The 21,179-nt window shown below is 53.6% G+C and overlaps 1 protein-coding gene across 2 annotated transcripts; it reads left to right on the plus strand.

The window, feature by feature from the left end:
- The first annotated feature begins 1,106 nt into the window (after window positions 1-1,106).
- On the plus strand, window positions 1,107-19,640 carry TCF25 (transcription factor 25). Of its 2 annotated transcripts, none has more exons than XR_010306025.1 (18): window positions 1,107-1,366; window positions 2,440-2,604; window positions 3,439-3,513; window positions 4,427-4,551; window positions 6,190-6,255; window positions 7,496-7,578; window positions 8,008-8,138; window positions 10,588-10,687; window positions 12,387-12,480; window positions 13,444-13,536; window positions 14,086-14,191; window positions 15,159-15,318; window positions 16,244-16,331; window positions 16,888-17,046; window positions 18,208-18,298; window positions 18,528-18,607; window positions 19,123-19,244; window positions 19,400-19,486. XR_010306025.1 is itself a non-coding variant. In XM_064160162.1 (18 exons), the coding sequence occupies exons 1-18, from the start codon at window positions 1,187-1,189 to the stop codon at window positions 19,559-19,561; spliced, it is 2,031 nt and encodes a 676-aa protein (XP_064016232.1). In that variant the 5' UTR covers window positions 1,114-1,186; the 3' UTR covers window positions 19,562-19,640. The 2 variants fall into 2 exon arrangements, 1 of the variants encoding a protein (XP_064016232.1); XM_064160162.1 differs by having other exon boundaries at window positions 1,114-1,366; window positions 19,172-19,244; window positions 19,400-19,640.
- Window positions 19,641-21,179: the final 1,539 nt, after the last annotated feature.

A 21,179-nucleotide genomic window follows, 5' to 3' on the forward strand; every position in this document is an offset into this window, starting at 1 on the left:
TAGGAGCTGGTGGGAGCCTTCCATCCAATCCCCATGCTCCCCTCAAACATCTCACCCATGTACCCCCAGCCCCAAGTACACCTCATGTTGTCCCCCGGCTCCCACTCCTGTCCCTGAGCTCTGTCCCAGTTATGACCCAATTCAAGGGCCATGGAACCTCCCCTCTTATTCCCCTGCTCCCCCTAAATGTTGCCTGTGTATCCTTGGTCTCACATCAAGCTGCTCCTCTGCATTCTCCCCAGCCTGTCCCACGGCTCGCACCTGTGTTCCCAGCTATGCCTCACCAATGATCCGACATGGAGTCAGTAGGAACCCTCCACCTCATTCTCATGCCCCTGAAACTGTGTGTCCACAGGCCCACCCCAGACTGTCCTTTTGGATGGGGTCTCTCCCACTTGTGACCCAGCAGAGGAGCTATGAGACACCCCTCTACCCCATTCCCTTGACATCCCCAAATCTCTCTTGTATCCCCCCAGGGCCATGCCAAGCTGTCCTGCTAGGTTCTCCCCAACCTGTCCCCAGGTTTCCATCTGTGTCCTGAGCTGTGTGCCACCTAGGATCTCACACAGTGCCCTGCGCCTCTGGGGTCCCATGGGGCTCCCCATTGCATTCCTCCACCCGTCTAAACTGCCACACTGCATGCCTCCAGCCTCTGGTCCACTTCAGACTGCCCCTTTGGGTTCTCTCCAGCCTGACCCCAGCTCTCACCCACGTCGACAGGATTTTTCTGCCCCATGACCCTCACCAGGAGCCAGTGGGAGCCCCTCACCTGTCTCCATTCCTCCCAAACTACCCACCTGCACATCCCCAGTCCTGTTCCCACCCCTGGCTGTCCCCTGGCTGTGACCCCGCAAAACGGCGCCGGGAAAATTCGCTCTCCCACGCCCCTTCCTAGGGCATATTTCACGCAGGGCGCAGGCAGCCCCCGCGTGGGAGCGGGGCCGGTGGCAGTGGGCGGGGCCGGCGGCAGTGGGCGGGGCCGGCGGTAACGAGCGGGGGCGGCTGCGGTGGGCGGAGCCAACGGCAGTGGGCGGGGCCGGCGGTAACGAGCGGGGCGACAGGGCTGCTGTGGGCGTGCGCGCAGCGGGCGGGGCGGGGCCGCGCATGCGTACTCGGGCGCTGCCGGGGGGCAGGCTGTGAGAGCGGAAGGTTCCTTCCGTACCTGCGCGGTGCGTCCCCGGGCTCCATGTCGCGGCGGGCCCTGCGTCGGCTCCGGGGTGAGCAACGGGGCCAGGAGGAGCCGGGGTTGGGCGAGCTGGGCCTGCACCCCGGCTCCGAGACAGGCCGGGAGGAGACTCGGCCGCCAGTCGTCGGGAAGGGACCCCGCGGGCCGGTCCGCGCAGGTGTCAGCAACCGCTTCGAGCTGGTGAGGAGGGGAAAGGGCCAGAGGAGGGTCTGTGGAGCGGTGGCAGTGACTATGGGAAGGCAGCTGGGGTGGCAGTGGCCGTGGGGTGGCAGTGAGAGGGGATGGTGGCCGTGGGATGGGACATCGAGGGGAGGGTGACAGTGGATGTGGGGTGGCAGTGAGAGGGGATGGTGGCTGTGGGATGGGACATCGCGGGTGACAGTGGCTGTGGGGTGGCAGTGAGAGGGGATGGTGGCTGTGGGATGGGACATCGAGGGGAGGGTGACAGTGGCTGTGGGGTGGCAGTGAGAGGGGATGGTGGCTGTGGGATGGGACATCGAGGGGAGGGTGACAGTGGCTGTGGGGTGGCAGTGAGAGGGGATGGTGGCTGTGGGATGGGACATCGGGGGTGACAGTGGCTGTGGGGAAGATAGCAGTGGCTGTGGAGGGGCTGCTGAAGTGACAGTAGCTGTCGGGGCTGGTAGCTGAGGGTGGGCAGTGACTGAAGGAGGGTTGGAGGGGGATGGATGGCTGTGGCTGAGGTGACAGTTTGCAGGAGGGACTGATCTGGGGTCAGTGACCAGTTTGAGGCCGAAGGGCTTGTAGTGATGGGTGACTGTAAGGGCCTAGGTGGGAACATGGTGGTTGTTCAGAGGGCTTGAGGAGGCATAAACTGGAGCTGACCTGGGAAGGGAACTGGACAAAAGCACTGGATGCTCTGGTGCAGGATGTTGTCAGTACTGGCACTCAGTGTCAGGGTGATCAAATGTGGGGGAATTGGTTTTAAGGGACTTTCCAGTCCTGTAGAATCCTGGTTGGGGGTCAGAGGATGGCACAGATGGGTCCTTGGGAGTGACAGAGCCTGGTCCCTCCTGTTTGGGCACCTATTGGGTGGCACACGTTAAATGAGGGGGTCATCCCCATCTGTCTGCTGGAGAAGCCAGTTGGGTGCTGAGCCCTGTGCTGCTTCCATGTCGTTTTTCTCTTCCATTTACAGGTTGGCTCTGTATGGAATTCTGTTTCCTGAGTGCAGGAGAGGGCAGAGCACAGCCCCATGCCAGCCATTCCTACAGCTTTCCCATCTCTTTGCACAGATCCTCGCTGATGAGTCTGAGGATGAACCACTGCCTGGGGAGGAGCAAGCTGCTGCCCGGCTCAGCAAGCAAAAGGGGACAGGAAAGAAGCAGGAAGAGGTTGTGTCTGAGGACACCAATGGTCATGGGCAGAGAGATGGGGAGGAGGCAGAGCAGGACCAAATGGTAAGTACATGATGATCTGGTGATGATGGGGGTCACCACGTGAGGCTTGGAGAGCAGGTTTTGTGTCTCCCTGTCTCTGTGTGTGCTGAGATGGTGACACACAAGTGTGGCTCTTTTCTGTTGTGCCTTGGATTTGTTGGAGGTTGAGGATATGGGGAGGAAGCTGTGTACAGACTTGTTAGCAGGGCCTGTTGTGACAGGACAAGGGGCGATAGGTTTAGACTAAAAGAAGGAGGTTTGAACTAGAGAGAAGGAAGTAGTGTTTTACACTGGAGGTGGTGAGATGCTGGCCCAGACTGCAGAGAGAGGTGGGAGATGCCCCGTCCCTGGAAGGTCAGGTTGTCTGGGGCTCTGAGCAATCTGCTCTAGTTGCAGATGGCCCTGCTGACTGCAGGGGAGCTGGATTAGAAGACTTTCAAGGTCCTTTCCCACCCAAATCATTCTGTGAATCTAGGAATTCTATGTCAGAGGCTGAGGGTGTTAGCCTCAGGGGTGGGACATATTTCTTCCGAACTGATGTGGCCAAACTCTTTTATTGCCTGATTTTGTGGTGCTGAATATAGACATAAAAGTGAGGTGAGGTTTACCTCTTAACAATGCAAGTGTTTATCCCTCACTTCTGTAAACCTTTGGTTTTCTTCTATGTTGTGTCAAATTTTTCTTCTTTCTTATTTTCCTCTTTGCTTATTATTTTTTACTGACTGAGAACCTTGAAAGGCTGAAGTTGGTTTTGATACTCAGGTCCTCCTAGCATGTGGGAAATGCTCTTATCCCCGTGGACCTCTTATCCCTGTGGTCCATGGATGTGCTCTGACATTCCTTTTCTTTTCCCAGCCTGTGATGAGTAACAAGCCACGAAAGAAAAGGAAGAAAAGGAAAACTAAGAAGACATCGGTAGGGGAGGCTCTGGTATGTCTATATTTGATCTGAGAGTTGGTGACTGTGCTGATTTCTTCGTTGGGGTTGGTGAAGTGACAGCTCTGAAGTGGCTGCAGAAAAGATTTTGAAGCAAAACTGCTTCTTTTTGGTGGTGTGTTCATTTAAAATCATGAAGCAGCAGCAGCCAGTGGCTCATGGAGCAGCTGAGACTGGCACAGCTCTGCTGCAGGCCTGAAATCCTCACCCTGGTGGTTTCTTTCATCTCTGCTATGAGACCTTGTGTGGGAGGAGGGATGATGTGAAGGATTTTGTATCTCCTTGATATTTTCTCTGCCCTGCTTGGGAAACTTTCCTGGTTCCATGGAGCCTCAAAGGGCTTTGACTGCTGGCTGTATCCTCCTGCTCAGCCATGTCTGTGGCTGGACATCTGATATCCAAGTGCTAACAGGAGCACCTGGTCAGAGTTACCAACTAAAGCACTGCCAAGTGTCCTCTTGGTGGGACCTGCTCCATCCCCTCAGTGGGGAATCTGACCTGGGGAATACTTCATCCAGTGTCTGTGGTTCTTACAGATAGAACCCAAGGAACAAGTGACAGGGCAAGAGGAAACAGCGTTAGAGAAGGTTTAGGTTGGACACAAGGAACATTTTCTTCCCTAAGAGGGTTGTTTTCAAGTCTTGGATGAGTCTGCCTGGGGTGGTAGTGGAGTCCCCATCCCTGGAGGAGTTTCAAAGCTGTGAAGATGTGGTGCTGAGTGGCCTGGTGTAGAGGTGACCTGGCCGTGATGGGTTAGTGGTTGGCCTTGATGATCTTAAAGATCTTTTCCAACCAGAACAATTCTGTGGTTCTGTCACGTGGAGACTGGCATAAGCTGAGGGACTTGGAGACAGTGGGTATGGTCTCATTCTGTAATAACTGCCTTGTCTTTTTTTCCTGTCTTAAGGAAGACAACGACCTGGAGGACATCGACAGCCTGCTGGAGAAGATTGAGGACACCAATGAGCTATCGCAGCAGCCCCAGAGCGGAGTCATCACCGACAGTCGGCCTCTGCTCTACGTAGAGCACAGGTAGTGCTTGCTTCCATCCTAGGTTTAGCCTGGGCTGTGACAGGGGTAACTGTTACCCAAAGGAAACGAGGTGGGAGCCTTCCAGCATGGTCTGGCCATGAACTCGGGACCTTGCTTGAGAAGGGTCGTGCTAATGGTCATGCACAGCTCCATTTCCAGCCACCTCTTAGACCTGTGTTTGGTTTGGAGTGACTGATACTCGGTGCTGCCCAGCCTGGTTTGACTGGACATCTGAGCCAGACTAACCTCCAGGGATGCTTTTCAGCCTAAACCACCCTGTCACTCTGTTGGAGAACCGCTGCAGAGCTGCTGAGAGCCCTGGCACATAAAGGTCTGTGATCAAACTGGCCCAACCAGGTGACAAGCTCCATTCAGGTCAAGGGCTGTGATTATCCAGCCCCAGTACAGCCTTCAGAAGAGATAATTCCACCAGGAAAGCAAGTTAGGCTGGTCTGACTTTTCCCTCGTGTCACCATCAACAAAGTGGACCTAGTGCCAAGTTTGTCCCAGAGCTTGAGGATGAATCTGCCTCAGACTTGAGAGTTGTAGTGTCCAAACCTGCATCACTCTGGAAAACCCATTGGGAAAGGTGTATCCAGCATGTTTGGGAGTCTTGGGCTGTGCAGACACAGAATCCCCAAATCCCAGCATGGCTGGGGCTAGAAGGGACCTCTAGGGATCATCTAGTCCAACCCTCCTGCTGCAGCAGGGTCACCCACAGCAGATTGCCCAGGATTGCAACATCGCAGGTGGGTTTGGAATCTCTGCAGAGAAGGAGACTCCACTACCTCTCTGTGCAAAGAATTTTCTCCTCACGTCCAGACAAAGCCTTCTGGGTTCCAGTTTGTGCCTGTTGCCCTTTTTCCTGTCCCTGAGCACTGCTGAGAATAATCTGACCCCATCCTCTTACCCTCCACCCTTTAGCTCTTGCTGAGCATTCAGAAGATCGTCTCTTAGGCTGCCCTCCTCCGGGCAAGACAACCCCAACTCTCACAGCTTGTCCTCACAGCAGAGGGCATTATATTTCTGATCACATTTGTAGCCCTAATTCCTCAGCAGGCCAGTGCTGGATCTCAGCCTTCCTCTCTTCAAGCCCTGGTTGGTGGATGGAGGAGAAAACCTCCCAAAAACATCCTTCTCTGAGCCAAAGGTTAGAACAAGAAAACTTAGGCTATTGTCACACTTTGATTTGAGGTTTTTGTATTTAAAAAACACATTTTAGTCCTTGCCAGCCCCTGTGCAGTGATGGGGACATGTGCCTCCCAGCAGCAGCTATCTCACCTTTTCCAGGCACATGCACCCCAAATGGAGCTTGTCCTGCGATTATCCCAGGCTGAGACCCAGCTGCCCTGGAGAGGGCAGCAGCAGTATTCCCAATTCCATGCCTTCCTCGGAGTAGGGCATGAGGGAAGCATGATCTGATAAAATGGGGCTTTAAGTGCCTCCTGATAACTTTCTGATCATGCTTCATCTCTTTATGTGAGCTGTATTATATCAGGGCGTGTTTGTGTGACAGCCTGGGGCTTGGCCAGAGGCAGTCTGAGTCACAGAGCACTCTGTATGGATGGAAAGGACTCAAGTGTGGAACTTGGTGCCATGTTTAACTGGTGGTAACTTTTCCTTCTTGCTCTTTCTTAGAAACCTCAACCCAGAGAATGAGTTGAAAAGATACTTTGGGGCTCGTGCTGTTCTTGGTGATCAGAGGTTAGTCCAGCATTTAACACCAAACCCTCCCCTGTCTGGAGTTGCTGTGTTTGTCCTTCCCTTGGTGTGACTTTCCCAGTCCCCAGTGCCACACCTGGGCACAGAATGCAAGGCTCAAGATATCCAACTCATTCATGGTTATTCTTTGGGAGAGAAGAATGTTTTTAGTGGTGTGTGAGAGAGAGTTAAGATTTCTCCAGGCGTTTCTAGCATTTGCTTTTTCCTCTGCTGATTTCCCCTCTCATTTACTATCAAAACGTCTTTCCAAAGTACTTTCTTAGAGTAGAGATTTTTAAATTTTTCTTCTTCCTCCCATATTTTGTCTTTCTTGCTGTTCCAAAGTCTCTGATGTGTTAGAGTGGACCCTAAAGATCTTCCAGGGGGTTTCACACACTTGCGCTCAGGGCCCAGGGAACCTCCTGCTGCTTGAGTATGAAGCTTCCACGCAGTTAGCCTCTGCACTGTGCTCAGTGTTACCCAGAAAATCCCAGCTCTCATAGCATCCCAGCATGGTGAGGGGGTGAAAGGGACCTCTGGAGATCATCTAGTCCAAGCCACCTGCTAAGGCAGGGTCATTCACTGTAGGTTGCCCAGGATCACAATGTCCAGGTGGGTTTGGAATCTCTGCAGAGAAGGAGACTCCACAACCCCTCTGGGCAGGCTGGGCCAGTTGATGAGCTTCTTGAAAAAGGTGCATGTAAGAAGTGTGTAAGCTCAGAGCATCAATGGTGGGAGCAGGACCCTTCCTTGAGAGAATCTGTGGACAAATATTTAGTGCATGAGGAAGAAGCAGCAGCTCTTCATTGAAGAAGCTGAATTCTCCTGCCCTGAACCAATACATTGCTTGTGTTTGTGAGCACGACGTAAAACAGACCAGTTGACATTTGAGGGCACTGCTGGGAAGGGAGATGAGTCAGAGGCCTATGGGCCTCTCCTAATTGGACCTGGGAAGCTGTTTGAAGCAGTAGAGAACTTGGCAGGAATGAAAACAGGGTAGAGAAGCTATTGAAGTGGAAACGCTGGAGGCAGTGGCTGGCTCAGAGTGGGGAGGTTCCAAGTGAGGCAGGGCCTGAGCGAAGCTGTGTTGTGTCTTGAAGACAAACGTGTTGAAGCTCCCCATGGCAGGGCTGCAGCTGGGGGAGAAGCTGTGTCTCTTTTTTCCCTTGAATCATCCTTTTTTTGGCCCGTTTTCACTCTGCTAGGACAGAGGAGTGGTGACCTGTCACGGTTGTCTCCCCAGGCCCAGGCAGCGGCAGCGGCAGTACGTCCGCAGCACATGGCTGACGGCTCCCAAGAACACTTGGCCACGCTACAGCAAGACAGGTGAGACCCTCGGTGCCACCTCCTGCAGCACCACCACGCTGCTGCCCACCTTGGCACAGTCAGCTGATCCTGCCAGCTGGGCTCTCCTGGAGCCTTAGCATCACAGAATCATTAAGGTTGGAAAAGACCTCTGAGGTCATCAGGTCCAGCTGTCAAGCCAACACCACCATGCCCATGTCCTTAGCAAGCTGCTTGGGCACCTTGTGGGGATTTTGACTCTGGAGAGATGAGAAGGGAGTGGAATTACCTGTGAGGTTGTGAAAACACATTTCCCTTTGGCCCCAAGATGGAAATGAGCTTTCTGTGTGAGAACTGCTGTACTTGATGATCTGAAATATCTCTTCCAACCAAGCCAGTTTTGTAAGAGCAGCAGCTCTGCTGTGCTGGCAGGCTGGTGGCACCCACCTCTCCCCTGCATCCCCCTGCTAGGCATTACCATGCAGCTGCTGGACACCAGGAGAGGAGTCCAGCACTTCACCTTTGAGCACCATCGTGAATACCAACAAGTGCAGTTCAAGTTCCTGGATGCTGTGGAGTCCATGGACCCCAACAACATTGTGGTACGTTGTGGGACTGGGTGGCCTGTACTGTCACCTCCTGTGTTTCCTGGCAAGGTACATGGGTGATGCATCCCAGGGCTTATTCTTCTACCCTCTCATTCTGAGCCCTGCATCCCCTCCATGTGGGGCAAATCAATATGATAAGTGACCTCCTTGGTGTGAGTGAGGTCTGGGGGCTGGTGGCTGAGCCTTGGTGGCTTTACCCAAGCATGCCAGGTAGCTAGGAGGAAGAGAAGCCTGGCAGAGGTGCCCCTGTGGCTGAAAGGAGAGGAATAAAGCTGCCCTTATCTTGGCTCTTCATCTGGGAAAGGAGAAGTCGTCTATCAGCCCATCTTTAACTGGGAAATCTATAAATACACCAGCTGTTAGTGTCAGCTCCAGCGTGGATGAAATATGCCTTTTCTTGGTATTTCAGCAAAACAGGCTTTGTGTGGGAGCTCCTCAGGCGTGTCCAAGCTCATTAAACTGTATGGCAACATTTATAGTTTGGAGCAATAAGCAGCAGGGAAACTGCTCTGCACCCTACTGACCCATAACTGAGGTATTTTTGCTCTGCAAACCTCCTGGTCACATGAGCTGGCATCCATGCCCTGCAGAAGTTTCTTAAAGAGTCCATTGTCTGCTAAATAAAGTTTGATTTCCTCCTGCTTTCCCACCCTCAGCTCACGGCCACTACTCCCTCCAGCTCATCAGTTCTGGCTGCTAACTGTACCCAGTGGCTCCCAGTCAGCCACATGAGGTCATTCTAGCATGGCAGGGACTAGCCTAGTAGCTGGTGGCCTCAGGACAACTCAGGCAGAGGTTGTGCAGGTCTATCCCTCTTTGGTGGGTCTGCATATAGAATCTAAACAATCATCAACCCAACAATTCCATGGTCACTAAACCATGTCCCTCAGCATCACATCTCCACAGCTCTGAAACCCTACCAGGGATGGGGACTCCAGCACCTCCCTGGGCAGCCTGCTCAAAGGCCTGACCACTTTCAATAAAGAATTTTTTCCTAATATCCAACCTAAACCTCTCCTGGTGCAGTTTGAGGCCATTTCCTCTCATCCCAACCCTGGTTGCTTGAGAGGTAGAATCATAGAGCCTATATCTTTGAAGGTTATCAGTGTCTCAAGATCTTTCAAACCCTTCTGTAAATCTATGAGTTCCATCAGCTTTAGTCTCCCATTTTGCTGTTAAGGATAAAAATCTAATGGGTGGGTTCAGTGGGTCTAGCCTGGAGATAACTCCACCAGCTTTAGTCTTTCAGGGGTTAAATCTGGATTTACCAATGCCAGGAGTACTTTAACTAGTTTATGGTGCTAACCACAGTCCCAGTGAACTGGAGCCCAGAGCAGCCTTGCTGCTGTGGTTTTGCCACACAAAATGTTATTTTTGGGATGGCCTGCTCAGTGGCTATGTTTTCTCCTCTTGCCAGCAGTTTAAAAGGGTCTTGCTGGTGAATTAAGTGCGTGAAGAGCAGCTTTTTCTCATCACAATGACCCTCAGTGCTCCAGCCCTTCCAAAAAGGATGAGAAAGGGACTTAAGAGCAAGCAAGGAAGTGGTAAAACATCAAGCAAGTGGCACTGAGGCAAAGGACAGCCTAAACACAAAGGCTTTGTGCTGTAGGTGGTCACACTGGCCACCACCCTGCAGATGTGCAACATCTGGAGCTTCCAAAGCTGTGTTTCTCCAGTCTGGGGGTGAAAAAGCCACCCAGAATTAAGCAGTGAGCTGTGAAGCAGCTTCAGTGTTTTCACATTAAACCTGAGCTGTAGCTACTTGAGAGAAGTAGTTTGTTTAAAGCAGTGAGCGAGTGCAGAGGCTTTTCAGGTTAAACTTTTGTTCTGAAGCCTGGAAATAACAAATCCATCTTTAATCCAGTAACCATCCTGGAACTGGATCCTGGAATTGAAATAGGTGTGTCCAGATGTCCTCTCAGTACCCAGAGGAAGCAAAAATCTCATCAAATGCTTGGAATTGCAAAGGGACGGAGAATGAACCAGAAATGTTGTTCTGCCTCTGCCTGCATCGTGAATCTTGTGAGCAGCTCTGGGCCCTCACCTTCAGAAGGAGCTGGTGGAGCTGGGAGAGTTGCAGAGGAGGATGGCAGAGATGATCAAAGGCACTGGAAAAGCTGGGTCAACTGGGAGAGAGATGCCTGGGGAAAGCTGCAGTTGAGGGTTTGGATCCTGAGTGGGATGGGGAGAGCTCCCTGTCATCACCCCTTTCTTAAGCATCTGGTTTTGGGGACAGGGCAGACTGAATCTCTGCTCTGACCAGCATGGCTGTTCATAGGCTCCTTTCACCCCTAGTTTTGGCCTTTCACCTGCAGTGTGTCCCCAGCCTGATGGCTCTGTGATGGCGTGGGTTGGGATTTCTTCTCCTTCAGGCCCAGCCCCTTTCTCTTACTGAAACCAGTGCTTTGTGCCATCATGTAACCAAACTGCTGCTCTCCTATAGCTGCTGCTCCAGATGAACCCATACCACGTGGACTCCCTCCTGCAGCTCAGCGACGTGTGCCGGGTGCAGGAGGATCAGGAGATGGCCAGAGACCTCATAGGTAAGAGCTGAGGTGAGGAGCAGATGCCCTGCTATGAATTAGTGGAGTTGGTTCATGTTTGGGGTCATTTTGACAGAGAAGCAGCAGAAGGGTTGGTTTGTCCCCATGCCTGTGATTCAAGGCCAAGTGTTTGTGGCCCAGCATACTCCAGCAGAGCAGAAACTTTGCTGGAGAGACCTGAAGAGCCAGACCTACTTGTGTGAGCCAAAGCACATCAATATTCATCTTCAAAATTAACAGAAGGATGATCTGGATGTGACACCAGTAGCTCCTCTTTTGCAGGAGGAGGGTCTCATGTGGTAGCTACAACGTAGAGCAGTGAGAGTGGCTGTTCTAGAAGCCCACCAGCTTAGCAGCAACTCCTCCTGGCCAGCCTGACTCCTTCCTCCCACCAGCAGCATGTCAGGCTCTGCCCATGGCTGCCTCGGGGCAGGACCATCCCAGAGGATGCTGTTTGGTAACTGGGGCATGTGCTCTCCAGCATGATCAGAGGGGCCGGAGGCTAAGCGAGGACAGGAGCTTTGGCTGCCACATGGAGATAGTTGTGGCAGAGCCAACCTCAATCCCAAACTTCCTCCAGAAGATTCATAGAATCATACAATTGTTTAGGTTGGGAAAGACCCTTAAGATCACCAAGTCTAACCCTTCACCCAGCACCACCAGGTCACCACTAAACTCTCTCTCTCAGCACCACATCTCCACAACTTTCAAACATCTCCAGCTTTGGGTAGCCTGGACCAGGCCTTGACAGCACTAAGGGGCAAGACATTGTTCCTCATGCTCAATCTAAACATTCCCTGGGGTAACTTGGGGCAGGTTTTATTGTCCTGTTGCTTGTTCTTTAGGAGACCAACCCCTACCTAGCTCCAGCAGTTTTGTCAGAGTTGTAGAGAGACAGAAGGTCTCCCCTCAGCTTCCTTTCCTCCAGGCTGACCAATCCCAGTTCCCGTGTGAAAAGAGCTGCTTTTCACTGCAGAGCATGCTGCCTGCAGAGAGCAGGGCTCACTTGCCTGGGTAGCTGCTGTGACCATGTACTCAAACAGCTTTTTGCCTTGCTAGGCTGTGAACAAGCTTATTTCATGGGTGTCAGAGCTCTCATTGAAAGCCAGAGCATGGTGGGGGCTGGAAGAGACTTCCAGAGATGACCTAGTCCAATGTGCTGCTAAAGCAGGAGCACCCACAGCAGGATCACTATGTCCAGGTGGGTTTGGAATCTCTGCAGAGAAGGAGACTCCACAACCTCTCTGGGCAGCCTGCTTCAGAGCTCCAGCAGCCTAACAGCAAAGTATTTTCTCCTGTTTGGATGGAACTTCCTGGGTTCCAATTTATGCCTGTCCTGATGCTCCTTGTCCTGTCGCTGGGCACCATTGAGAAGAGTCTGGCCACATCCTCTTGCCCCACACCCTTCAGCTCTTGCTGAGCATTGAGAAGATCTCAGGCTGCTCTTTGCCAGGGTAAACAGGCTCAGGTCTTTCAGCCTTTCCTCCTCACCAAGATGGTGCAGGCCGCTGAGCATCTTTGTAGCCTCCACTGGACTCTCTCCAGTAGTTCCTTGTCTCTTGACCTGGGATGCTTGGAACTGGACCCAGGACTCCAGCTGTGGCTTCACCAGGGCAGAGCAGAGTGGGATGGAATCAGTGGCTGTTTTGTGACATACTGGGATGGTGACATGTCCTGATGCTGTCCTCTGTCTCCACAGAGCGGGCTCTGTACAGCCTGGAGTGTGCTTTCCACCCTGTGTTCAGCCTCACCAGCGGGAGCTGCAGGCTGGACTACCGCCGGCCGGAGAACAGGTACGTGGCACACGCCTGCTGGAGAGCTCTCGTGCCGTGCCCTGGCCTACTTTGGCCACAGAGACCCAGATTCACCACGTCTGCTGCTTCATCACACTGCAGAAGGACCTTGAACATCCCTTTCTGTCAGAACAAGCTCAGCAAAGCAGCACCAAAGCTCCTGAGATGGGTGCCAGGGTACCAGCAGCTCTTGGCACTGGGGTTTCCTTGTGAGCATCCCCTTTCCCAAAGGATTTCTTGGCGGAGCGTTAGTCCTTCCTCTCCGTGTCCTTCTCATACCATAAGTACCCAAAATGGCACTTTTTTGTCACAAAGAGTCCTGGCTGTGCTTGATCACTGTGCTGCCTGCCCAGCCTTCATCCCTAGCACCCCTACTAGCCCAGCTCTTTACATAATAGTAGCTCTGCAGCTGCAGGAAAGGTGACTTTATTCCAGGGAATTCCCAGTCACCTGACCCAAGTTATCTCCCAGACTGCTGCTGTACCTGGAGCTTGCTCACATCTCCACTACCTGCTTGCTGATGGGCTTGTGACATCAGTGACCTGAATGCTTGGATCTCTGACACGAGTTTGGGTGTCAGTCCTGCTTGTGTGCACATTGTGTCACAGTCCCCATGCTGCTAGGTGTGCTGGGACAAGGCAGGATGCAGATTTTGAGGGGTTTCCTCTTGTCTTGAGTTGTCATCTGCTCTGCAAGAGCTCAAGACTGAGGGCTTTGGGAAGCAGGGATGGAGTCGACCACAGGTTTGTTGTCTCTGTGCTTGCACCAAGTAATGACACAAAAGAAAAAGAGGGAGCAAAAAGGAATGAGTGCATCTGTGGCATCCCAGCTGCACCAGCCTGGGTTCCCTGGACCCCTCAGGGAATGAGGAGCTGGAACTGACTGTGTCCTCCTGCTCCCGAGTGACACAAGATTCTTCTCTCCAAATCTGTCTTCTAAACCCTGCTCCTGTTTCCCACTCAGGGCTTTCTTCCTGGCTCTCTTCAAGCACCTGATGTTCCTGGAGAAGAGAGGCTGTCCACGGACAGCCTTGGAGTTCTGCAAGCTGATCCTGAGGTGGGTATCACCACTGAGGGCTGTGGATGTCCCAGTCTCGATGAAACTACACCCTGAACCTAACCTGGCTGGGACAGAAACTCTGGAGGTGTTTACTGCTCCCACCCTCAGCGAGGGCTTGTTTCTGCTCCTTATTGGTGCAGCACCAGAGGCAAGTTTGGAGCACTTGCTTTTGTCTGTGCTGCAGCTTCGGAGAGAGGTGATGGCTGAGGAGGAATTTTGGCCCTTGGTTTTTAACTTCTGAGCTGTGGGCCTTGCTGTTCCACAGAGCTCAAGAGTCTCTGGAGCAAATGTGAGCTGGAGTCTGCAGCTGCTTGGTCTGTGGCTGTCATTCCCCCTCCTGGGTGGTAACAGGAGCCATCACCCATCTGCAGGACATTGCACCATCGTCCTGGCCTTGCAGGAGCAATTGTGCTCCCATTATCTCCACTTGCTGAGTCACAGAGCTCTCGGGATGCCAGTGGGGAAGTCTTGTTTCACTTCAAAACGAGGACAGCTTTTGTGACACTGGTTTTGTTCCCTCCCTTGTGCTCACCTCCCCCCCTAAAGCCTGGATCCAGAGAACGACCCTCTCTGCGTGCTGCTGCTGATCGACTTCCTGTGCCTTCGAGCCAGAGAGTACACCTTCCTGACCCGCATGTTCCAGGAGTGGGAGGTGAGCTGCCTGGCAGAGGGCACACAGCTGATACCTGGGGGTCTCCCTACCTGGGCTGGCAGAGCAAAAGGGTTTTGTAGCCAGGTTGAGGCTTTGAGAGTTCTCTCATGGCCAGGCTGGTGTCCTGACAGCTTTGGGATGACTTATAAAGGCTGAGATGTTTGTTCTTGTGATCCTGGTACCTGCAAACAATCAAATGAATTGTGGAGGCAGCCAGAGTGTAACTTCATCCAGCAAGCAGTCTCCTGTGCCCAGGTACCCAAGAAGGCCAACAGCATCCTGGCTTGGATCAGCAATAGTGTGGCCAGCAGGACCAGGACAGGGATTGTCCTTCTGTTCTGAGTGCTGCACACCTCAAATCCTGGGTTCAGTTTTGGGCCTCTCACTCCAGGAAGGACATTGAGGTGCTGGAGCAGGACCAGAGAAGGGCAATGAAGCTGGTGAAGGTTCTAAAGAACAGGTTTGTGGGGAGCATCTGAAGCAGCTGGGGTTGTTCAGCCTGGAGAAAAGGAGGCTGAGGAGAAATCTTCTGGCGCTCTACAACTCCGTGAAAGGAGCTTGGAGCTAAGTGGGGATTGGTCTCTTCTCTCAAGGAACAAGTGCCTGGACAAGAGCAAATGGCCTCAAGTTTCCCCAGGGAAAGTTTAGGTAGAAACAGTTTCTTCCCTTTGAGGGTTGTCAGAGGCTGGCCAAGGCCTCCCAAGGCAGTGGTGGAGTCCTCCTCACTGGAGGGGTTTCAAAGCCGTGGAGCTGTGGTGCTGAGGGACATGGTTTAGTGATGGCCTGGCGCCACTGTGTTAACAGTTGGACTTGATCTTACAGGTCTTTTCCAGCCAAACCATTCTGTGGCTCCATGACTCTCTGATTCCCCAGGACAGACTCCCCACCCTGTGCACAGGCCAGCTGCATCCAGAGGGTTCTGCAGAGCATCATTTCCCCCTCGGCCTCTCTCTCTCTCATCTTGCAGAGTCACCGGAATTTGTCCCAGCTGCCCAATTTTGCCTTCTCGGTGCCGCTGGCCTATTTCTTCCTGAGCCAGCAGGAGGAGCGCCCGGAGCTGGAGCGCAGCCAAGCCCGGGAGAGAGCTGCCCGGCTGGTCCAACTCGCCCTGGTCATGTTCCCAAGCGGTAGGTCTGTCTCCACTGCTGTGTCCATCCCCACCAGCTTTGCTGCTCTTTTCATCTGTGAGGCTGGAGCTGGATCCCAGCTGCAGAGGCAGTGCTTTGCCTGCAGGTTGCAAACAGTGCCCGTGGGAGCTGGGAGCCCTGACTCAGGGTGACATAGGCAGTGGCAGGTACCTGCTTCTGAGGTGGCAACGGTGGGATTCAGTCCTTGGAGCCTGGGGGATTGCACTCGATGATCTCTTTGGGTCCCATCCAGCCCCTGACATCCTGTGATCCTGAATGAAGGAGCAGCTCCTGCCTCTTCCCTAGAGACAGGCATGGGGGTGTAATTTGGGGGAGGATGAGAACCGGAGGCTCGGAGCAGATAAAAGGCTTCATGCCAGTTTTTCCCAGCACAGAGCCAGTGAGTCTCTCCTGGCCTCTCCTCCCAGGCACTGCTCTGCCTTTGCTGAGCTCTCCACGGCCACCCATCCCTCCTCCTTTCATCCTGCTCATGCTGCTGCCCATGAAAGGAGATCCACAGGCCCTCTGGGCCTGGAGGAGGAGGGTGTGCCTTCATCAGCAGGAATAACCAGCTCTGGAACAGAGCTTTGGTTTGTGTTGGCTGAAACCATCTCCTAGCTGCCGTCCTGGTGGCTGAGGTAAAGGCCTTGTTCACGTTCCAAGGCAGCAGCTCCAAGTGCAGAAAATTGAACCTTCCTCACTGGGAACACACAAAAGTTTGGCCTTTGTTTTACTCTGCATCCATTTCCATCATCCACGTGGAGACCAACATGCAGCATCCACCCCTCAGCAGCCTCCTCACCCTCTCCCCACAGCGTGGGTCCTATGCGGTGCCCATAGGGGTGCCAGATCCCTGAGTCAGGGTTGTCTCCACCTCTCCAGGATACTCCTCACTGAATGTGAGCCCTCTGACTTCCTTCCACAGTCCTAATGCCGTTGTTGGATCACTGCAGTGTGCAGCCTGATGCTAGAGTGGCATCACATTCCTTTTTTGGATTGAATGCTCAGATAAGGTAAGGCCTGGAGATGTTGGTCAAGAGAAAGGATCAGTTTGGCCCTTGGAGGGGATTTTGCTTACTCAGGCAGCTAATGGAGGTAGAAAACTGCCAAGGAGAGCATTTGGCTTTCCTGAGTAGGCTGTTAGATGCTTCCATAATGGATTCCCACCAAGTACCACCGACAGACCCACCTCACCTTAACGTGGTGGGTCAAGAGTTCAGGCTGAAGCTCGTTGGGACCTGTAGTGAGGGAGAAGGACGCGTGCGTGCTCTCAGGGCAGGCTGTCTCCTGTCAGTCTGGGTTTCCCTGACACGTGGTTCTCACCACACAAGTGGCCTCCCCCTCGGGTCATGCCAGGCTTCACTTTCATCTGCTGTCTCTGCTTAGCCCCAAAATAGATGAAGGCAGAAGAACTGGTGGAGGAGGTAGATGGAAATAGGGAAGCAGGGAGCCCTAGAGTCCTCTTCTCCTGTTCTCATGCTGAAGCACAGTGTAGAGGCAAGCTCTTGGCCAGGACTTGCAGGTGAGGGGGAGGAGAAGAGTGCCCTGAATAACCACTGTCTTCCATAGCCAGCCCCCTGCCTTGAACCAGTTGACATCCCTCTACGTGGGGAGGACTCATGCCCTGTGGAAGGACCCAGCTGTCATGGCCTGGCTGGAGACCAACGTCCACGAGGTTTTGCGCATGGTAGACACGCAGGACCCATTGGTGGAGGAGTCTGAGCACAAGTGAGTGTGACAGGACTGAGGGGAAAGGCTCTGGTACTAAGCATGGTGCTGAGAAATTGGGGTGGAGGAGGATGAGGAGCTCATTCCTGTGTTGGGGCTTAGAGTCACAGAATTATTTGGATTGGAAGAGACCTTTCAGATCATCAAGTCCAACTGTTAACCCAGCACTGCCAGGTCACCACTAACCTGTGTCCCTCAGCACCACATCTCTGTGGCTTTGAAACCCCTGCAGGGATTTTTGGACTCCCAACACTGCCCTGGGTAACCTGGGCCAGCCCTTGGCAAACCTCAAAGGGATTCAACTGTTCTTCATGTCCAATCTAAACTTCCTCTAGTGCAACTAGAGGCTGTTTCCTCTTGTCCTGTCACTTGCTTCTTGGGAAAAGACTGACCCGCTCCTCATCCACAGAGTCACAGAATCCTGGAATCAAATCATAGAGTTATTTTGGTTGGACAGGAACCTCTAAAGTCATCAGGTCCACACAAGGCCTCAGGGACCCACGAATGATCTGATGGTGGCTGCTGACACTAAGGCTTATCCTGTGGGGCTGGGAAGACAAGCTTTTGATATTCACAGAATCCCTGAATCCCAGTGTGGTGGGGGTTGGAAGGGACCTCTGGGAATCACGTAATCCAACACCCTACTGAAGCAAATTCACCCAGAGCAGTTTGCTCAGGATCACAATGTCCAGGCAGGTTTGGAATCTCGCCAGAGGAGACTCCACAACCTCTCTGGGCAGCCTGCTGCAAGGCTCCGGCACCCTCACACCGTAGACGTTTCTCCCCTTCAGACAGGTCCTCTGGGGCTCCAGTTTGTGTTTGTTGCTCCTTGTCCTGATGCTGGGCACTACTGAGAAGAGTCTGACCCCAGTTTAGTGCTTCCCAGCTTTGGCAAGCAGGAGAGGGACATTAGGTCTTGTCCTACACCAGAGCTGGTTTGTTCTGCTGACCTGGTGAGAGATCTTTGCAGTGTCCCTGAACTATTCTCGTTCATCTGAGGTCAGCAGCTGGCAGGTGACTTTGCTGTCACCAGCTCTGTCCAACACAGCACATCCCTCAGAGCTGGGGATGACGCTGACAGTGCAGCTAGGGAAGCAGGAATGTCCATCTGGCCGTGCCAGGTGTGCTCCATGCAGTCTTCTCTCCCTGTCCCTGCTGCAGGAGGAAGATGCGGTACCAGAGTGCACCCAGGAACATCTACCGGCATGTCGTCCTCTCAGAGATGAAGGAGGCCACTGCGGCTCTGCCTCTGGTGAGGGGCCCCCCTGGGGCACACTGTAAGCCCCAGACACCAGCAAGAAGCATCCTCGTGCCCTCAGTGCTCTCCCAGCTTCTGAGGGTGGCACACAAGGGGTTGTACATGGGCAGGACAGGCTGCAGTGAGTGCCCACTTCTGTCCAGCTGGTCCCAAGCATGTCTTGGTGTTGCTATTAGTGGCACAGCTTCAAGCTTCACCACTTCTTTCTTCTCCCTCCCTGCAGGAGGTGACCTCTCAGCCCGTGATGGGATTTGACCCTTTACCTCCTCTGGACTCCATCATTTCCTACACCAGACCAGAAAGGTACCTCCTCCCTGCTCTCCCCGCTCTTCTCCCCTCCTCTCCCCTCTACCCCCTTCCAAACTGGCACAGCCAGCACATTCCCAGCACACCCTCAGCCCCAGGCCTGCCTGCCTGTGGGCACTTGGAGCTGCCATCCTCCTCCATGTAGGAGCAATATCCACCCAGCTTGTGGTGCTACCAAGAGGCAGGACTGGTTCTGCCACATCCCATGGTGGTCACCACTGGAGGCAGTGGCTGTTGACAGCCTTTGAGGCCAGTGGGAAACTTGGGCTATTGTTTAACCGGGGTGGTTTGAGGTAAGCACACGTTTGAGTGCAGGCAGATGTGAGGTGGAAGTGAAGTCCATACATTTCATGTGGTGACTCACCTCAGACCCAGCCTGGCAGCACTTTCAGTGACAGTTTTGCCGCTGTGTGGGCTGGGGAAACCCCCACAAACCCCCATCCCTTTATCAGGGATGGCTCTGGAGTGGCCACGCAGTGCTCTGGTCGCCGTGGCTCTCTGCCCTGGTCTAGGTCCCATTCCAAGCTACCCTCAAAGCATGCTGTGACTTCTGTGTTTCAGGACGAACCAAGGCTCCTATGAAAGCACTTTATCTCTCTTCTTCCGCTCCCTGCTGCCAAACTTTAACCTGCAGGTAGGTGTGGGCAGACCAGAGCTCCATGCTGCTGCCGGAGCTCCCATTGCACTGGGAGTGGCTCCTGGCACCGGTAGCGCCTGAGCGTCAGCTTGTGGAGCAGCTCCATGTGACTTTGGCAGAAGCTTTGTCTCTCCAGCTCCATTCTCTTGCAGGGGGATGTCAGGCATGATGGGGACAACGAGGCTGGAGCAGGGCAGGAGCTGAACCAGGGTGTGAACAGGCTGATGGCGGCCATGCGGGACATGCTGGCCAACATCCAGTTCCAGGAACCCCCCCGAGATGACAATCCTGAAGGCGATGGAGACTGGGACTGAGCTGAGAATGCGTTTCCACCCCTCCCCCCTAATCTCTCTGTAACACACAGACCCCTCCCAATAAAGCCATGCAAACCTCTTGCTGTGGGGATGGGCTTTGTTCGGGGCAGTGGAGTTGACACTGCCAGCACCTTCCTCATCCCTCGAGGGTGTTGAGGACAGTCTGAACGTGGCAGAACTAATCTACAGCAGCTGTCCCTCAGACTCATGTCAGATTAGGCCCCTTCTGGCCTCCTTTAAGAACATTTTCCACCTCCTTTCCTAGCTTTTAAAAGTCAGAGGGTCTTTCTCTCTTCTTTTCCTGACCCATTCATCAGCCTTAAACCTCCGCACCCCTCTCTGCGTTTTTGCTTTCTGAGCCCTTTATGCTTCCCCTGCCCTGAAACCCTCCACCCTGGACCCCTCATCCTGCTGACAGCATCCCTGCTCCAATGCCGCCCCTTCTGCTGAGGAGCTGCACCTCCCAGATTGTGCCGCAGCCGTTTGATGCTGCCTGGAGCTGCCAAAACTCCGTGCACACCTCCCCCCCCCTTTTGTCTTCTCCCTTGTAGAGCAGGAATGAGGTCAGCAGCATTCCAACCTCGCTGCCCGGAAAGCTTTTTTCCTTTTTCTGCTGTGTAATGGTGTGTTTGTGGATTTAATGCTGAGCACGGATGCTGGGAATAAATCCTTGGGGCTGGGGCTGGAGCAGGTTGGCAGCCCCAGCCTCAACCCAATTCCACTGGAGCCTCACTTGCTCGGATTTGCAGACTCGGCATTTTCTGCTGATAAATTCACAGCACGTACCAGCGGCGTGGTGACCCACCATGACAACCTGAGCCTCCCCCCACCCCCTCCACCTTCCCCTCCTCGTCCAGCTGAGCCTCCTTTATCCCAGCTGGAGCCAGGATCTGTTGTGTGCCGTGGGGTAAGGCTCCCAGCACGGATGCAACCACCGGGAATAACTCTGAGATTGAGCCTTTTCATGGAGCTGTGAATAGCTCTTTGGCAGCTGGGAGGCTCCGGGCATCAACACCAAACCGAAGGCACATGATGGTCAGATGGGGACTAAGCACCCCCCACCCAGAGCCTGCCCGGCCTCTCTCTGGTGCTGAGTTTTCACCCCAGTTTCATCCCATCTTTGACAATTCCTCTTGGATCTGTCACCCATCCCACTGCAAAACACCTTCCCCTAACCTGAGTCAGGTGAGGCCAGTGGGGATGGCAAGGGGGACAACTTAAGTCCTGCAGTGAGAAGAGTCTCATGGAGATCTTCAGGGTGCAGGGACACTGATGGCACTTGGGAATCCCAAAGTGCATGGACCCTTCAGGGTGCAGAGATCACCTTGGGATACCGAGGACAAATGGGCACTCCAAGGTGCATGGTCTACGCAAGGTGTCAGGACTCCTCCTGGTGCACTCTGGCCTGCAGGACACATGGGACCCCACAAGAGACATAGTTGCTTAAAGCACTCACAACCCCAGAACACTTGGGAAACTTAAAGTGCATGGACACTCCAGGCCGCAGGGATCCCCTTTAGGCACCCAGGATCCCAGAACATTCAGGCACCTCAAGATGCATGGTCCCTGCAGGGAACCTGGGATCCCAGGACACTTGGGGATCCCAAGGAACATGGTC

The sequence above is a fragment of the Pogoniulus pusillus genome, chromosome 20, assembly GCF_015220805.1.
Source record: "Pogoniulus pusillus isolate bPogPus1 chromosome 20, bPogPus1.pri, whole genome shotgun sequence".
Taxonomy (NCBI): Eukaryota; Metazoa; Chordata; class Aves; order Piciformes; family Lybiidae; genus Pogoniulus; species Pogoniulus pusillus.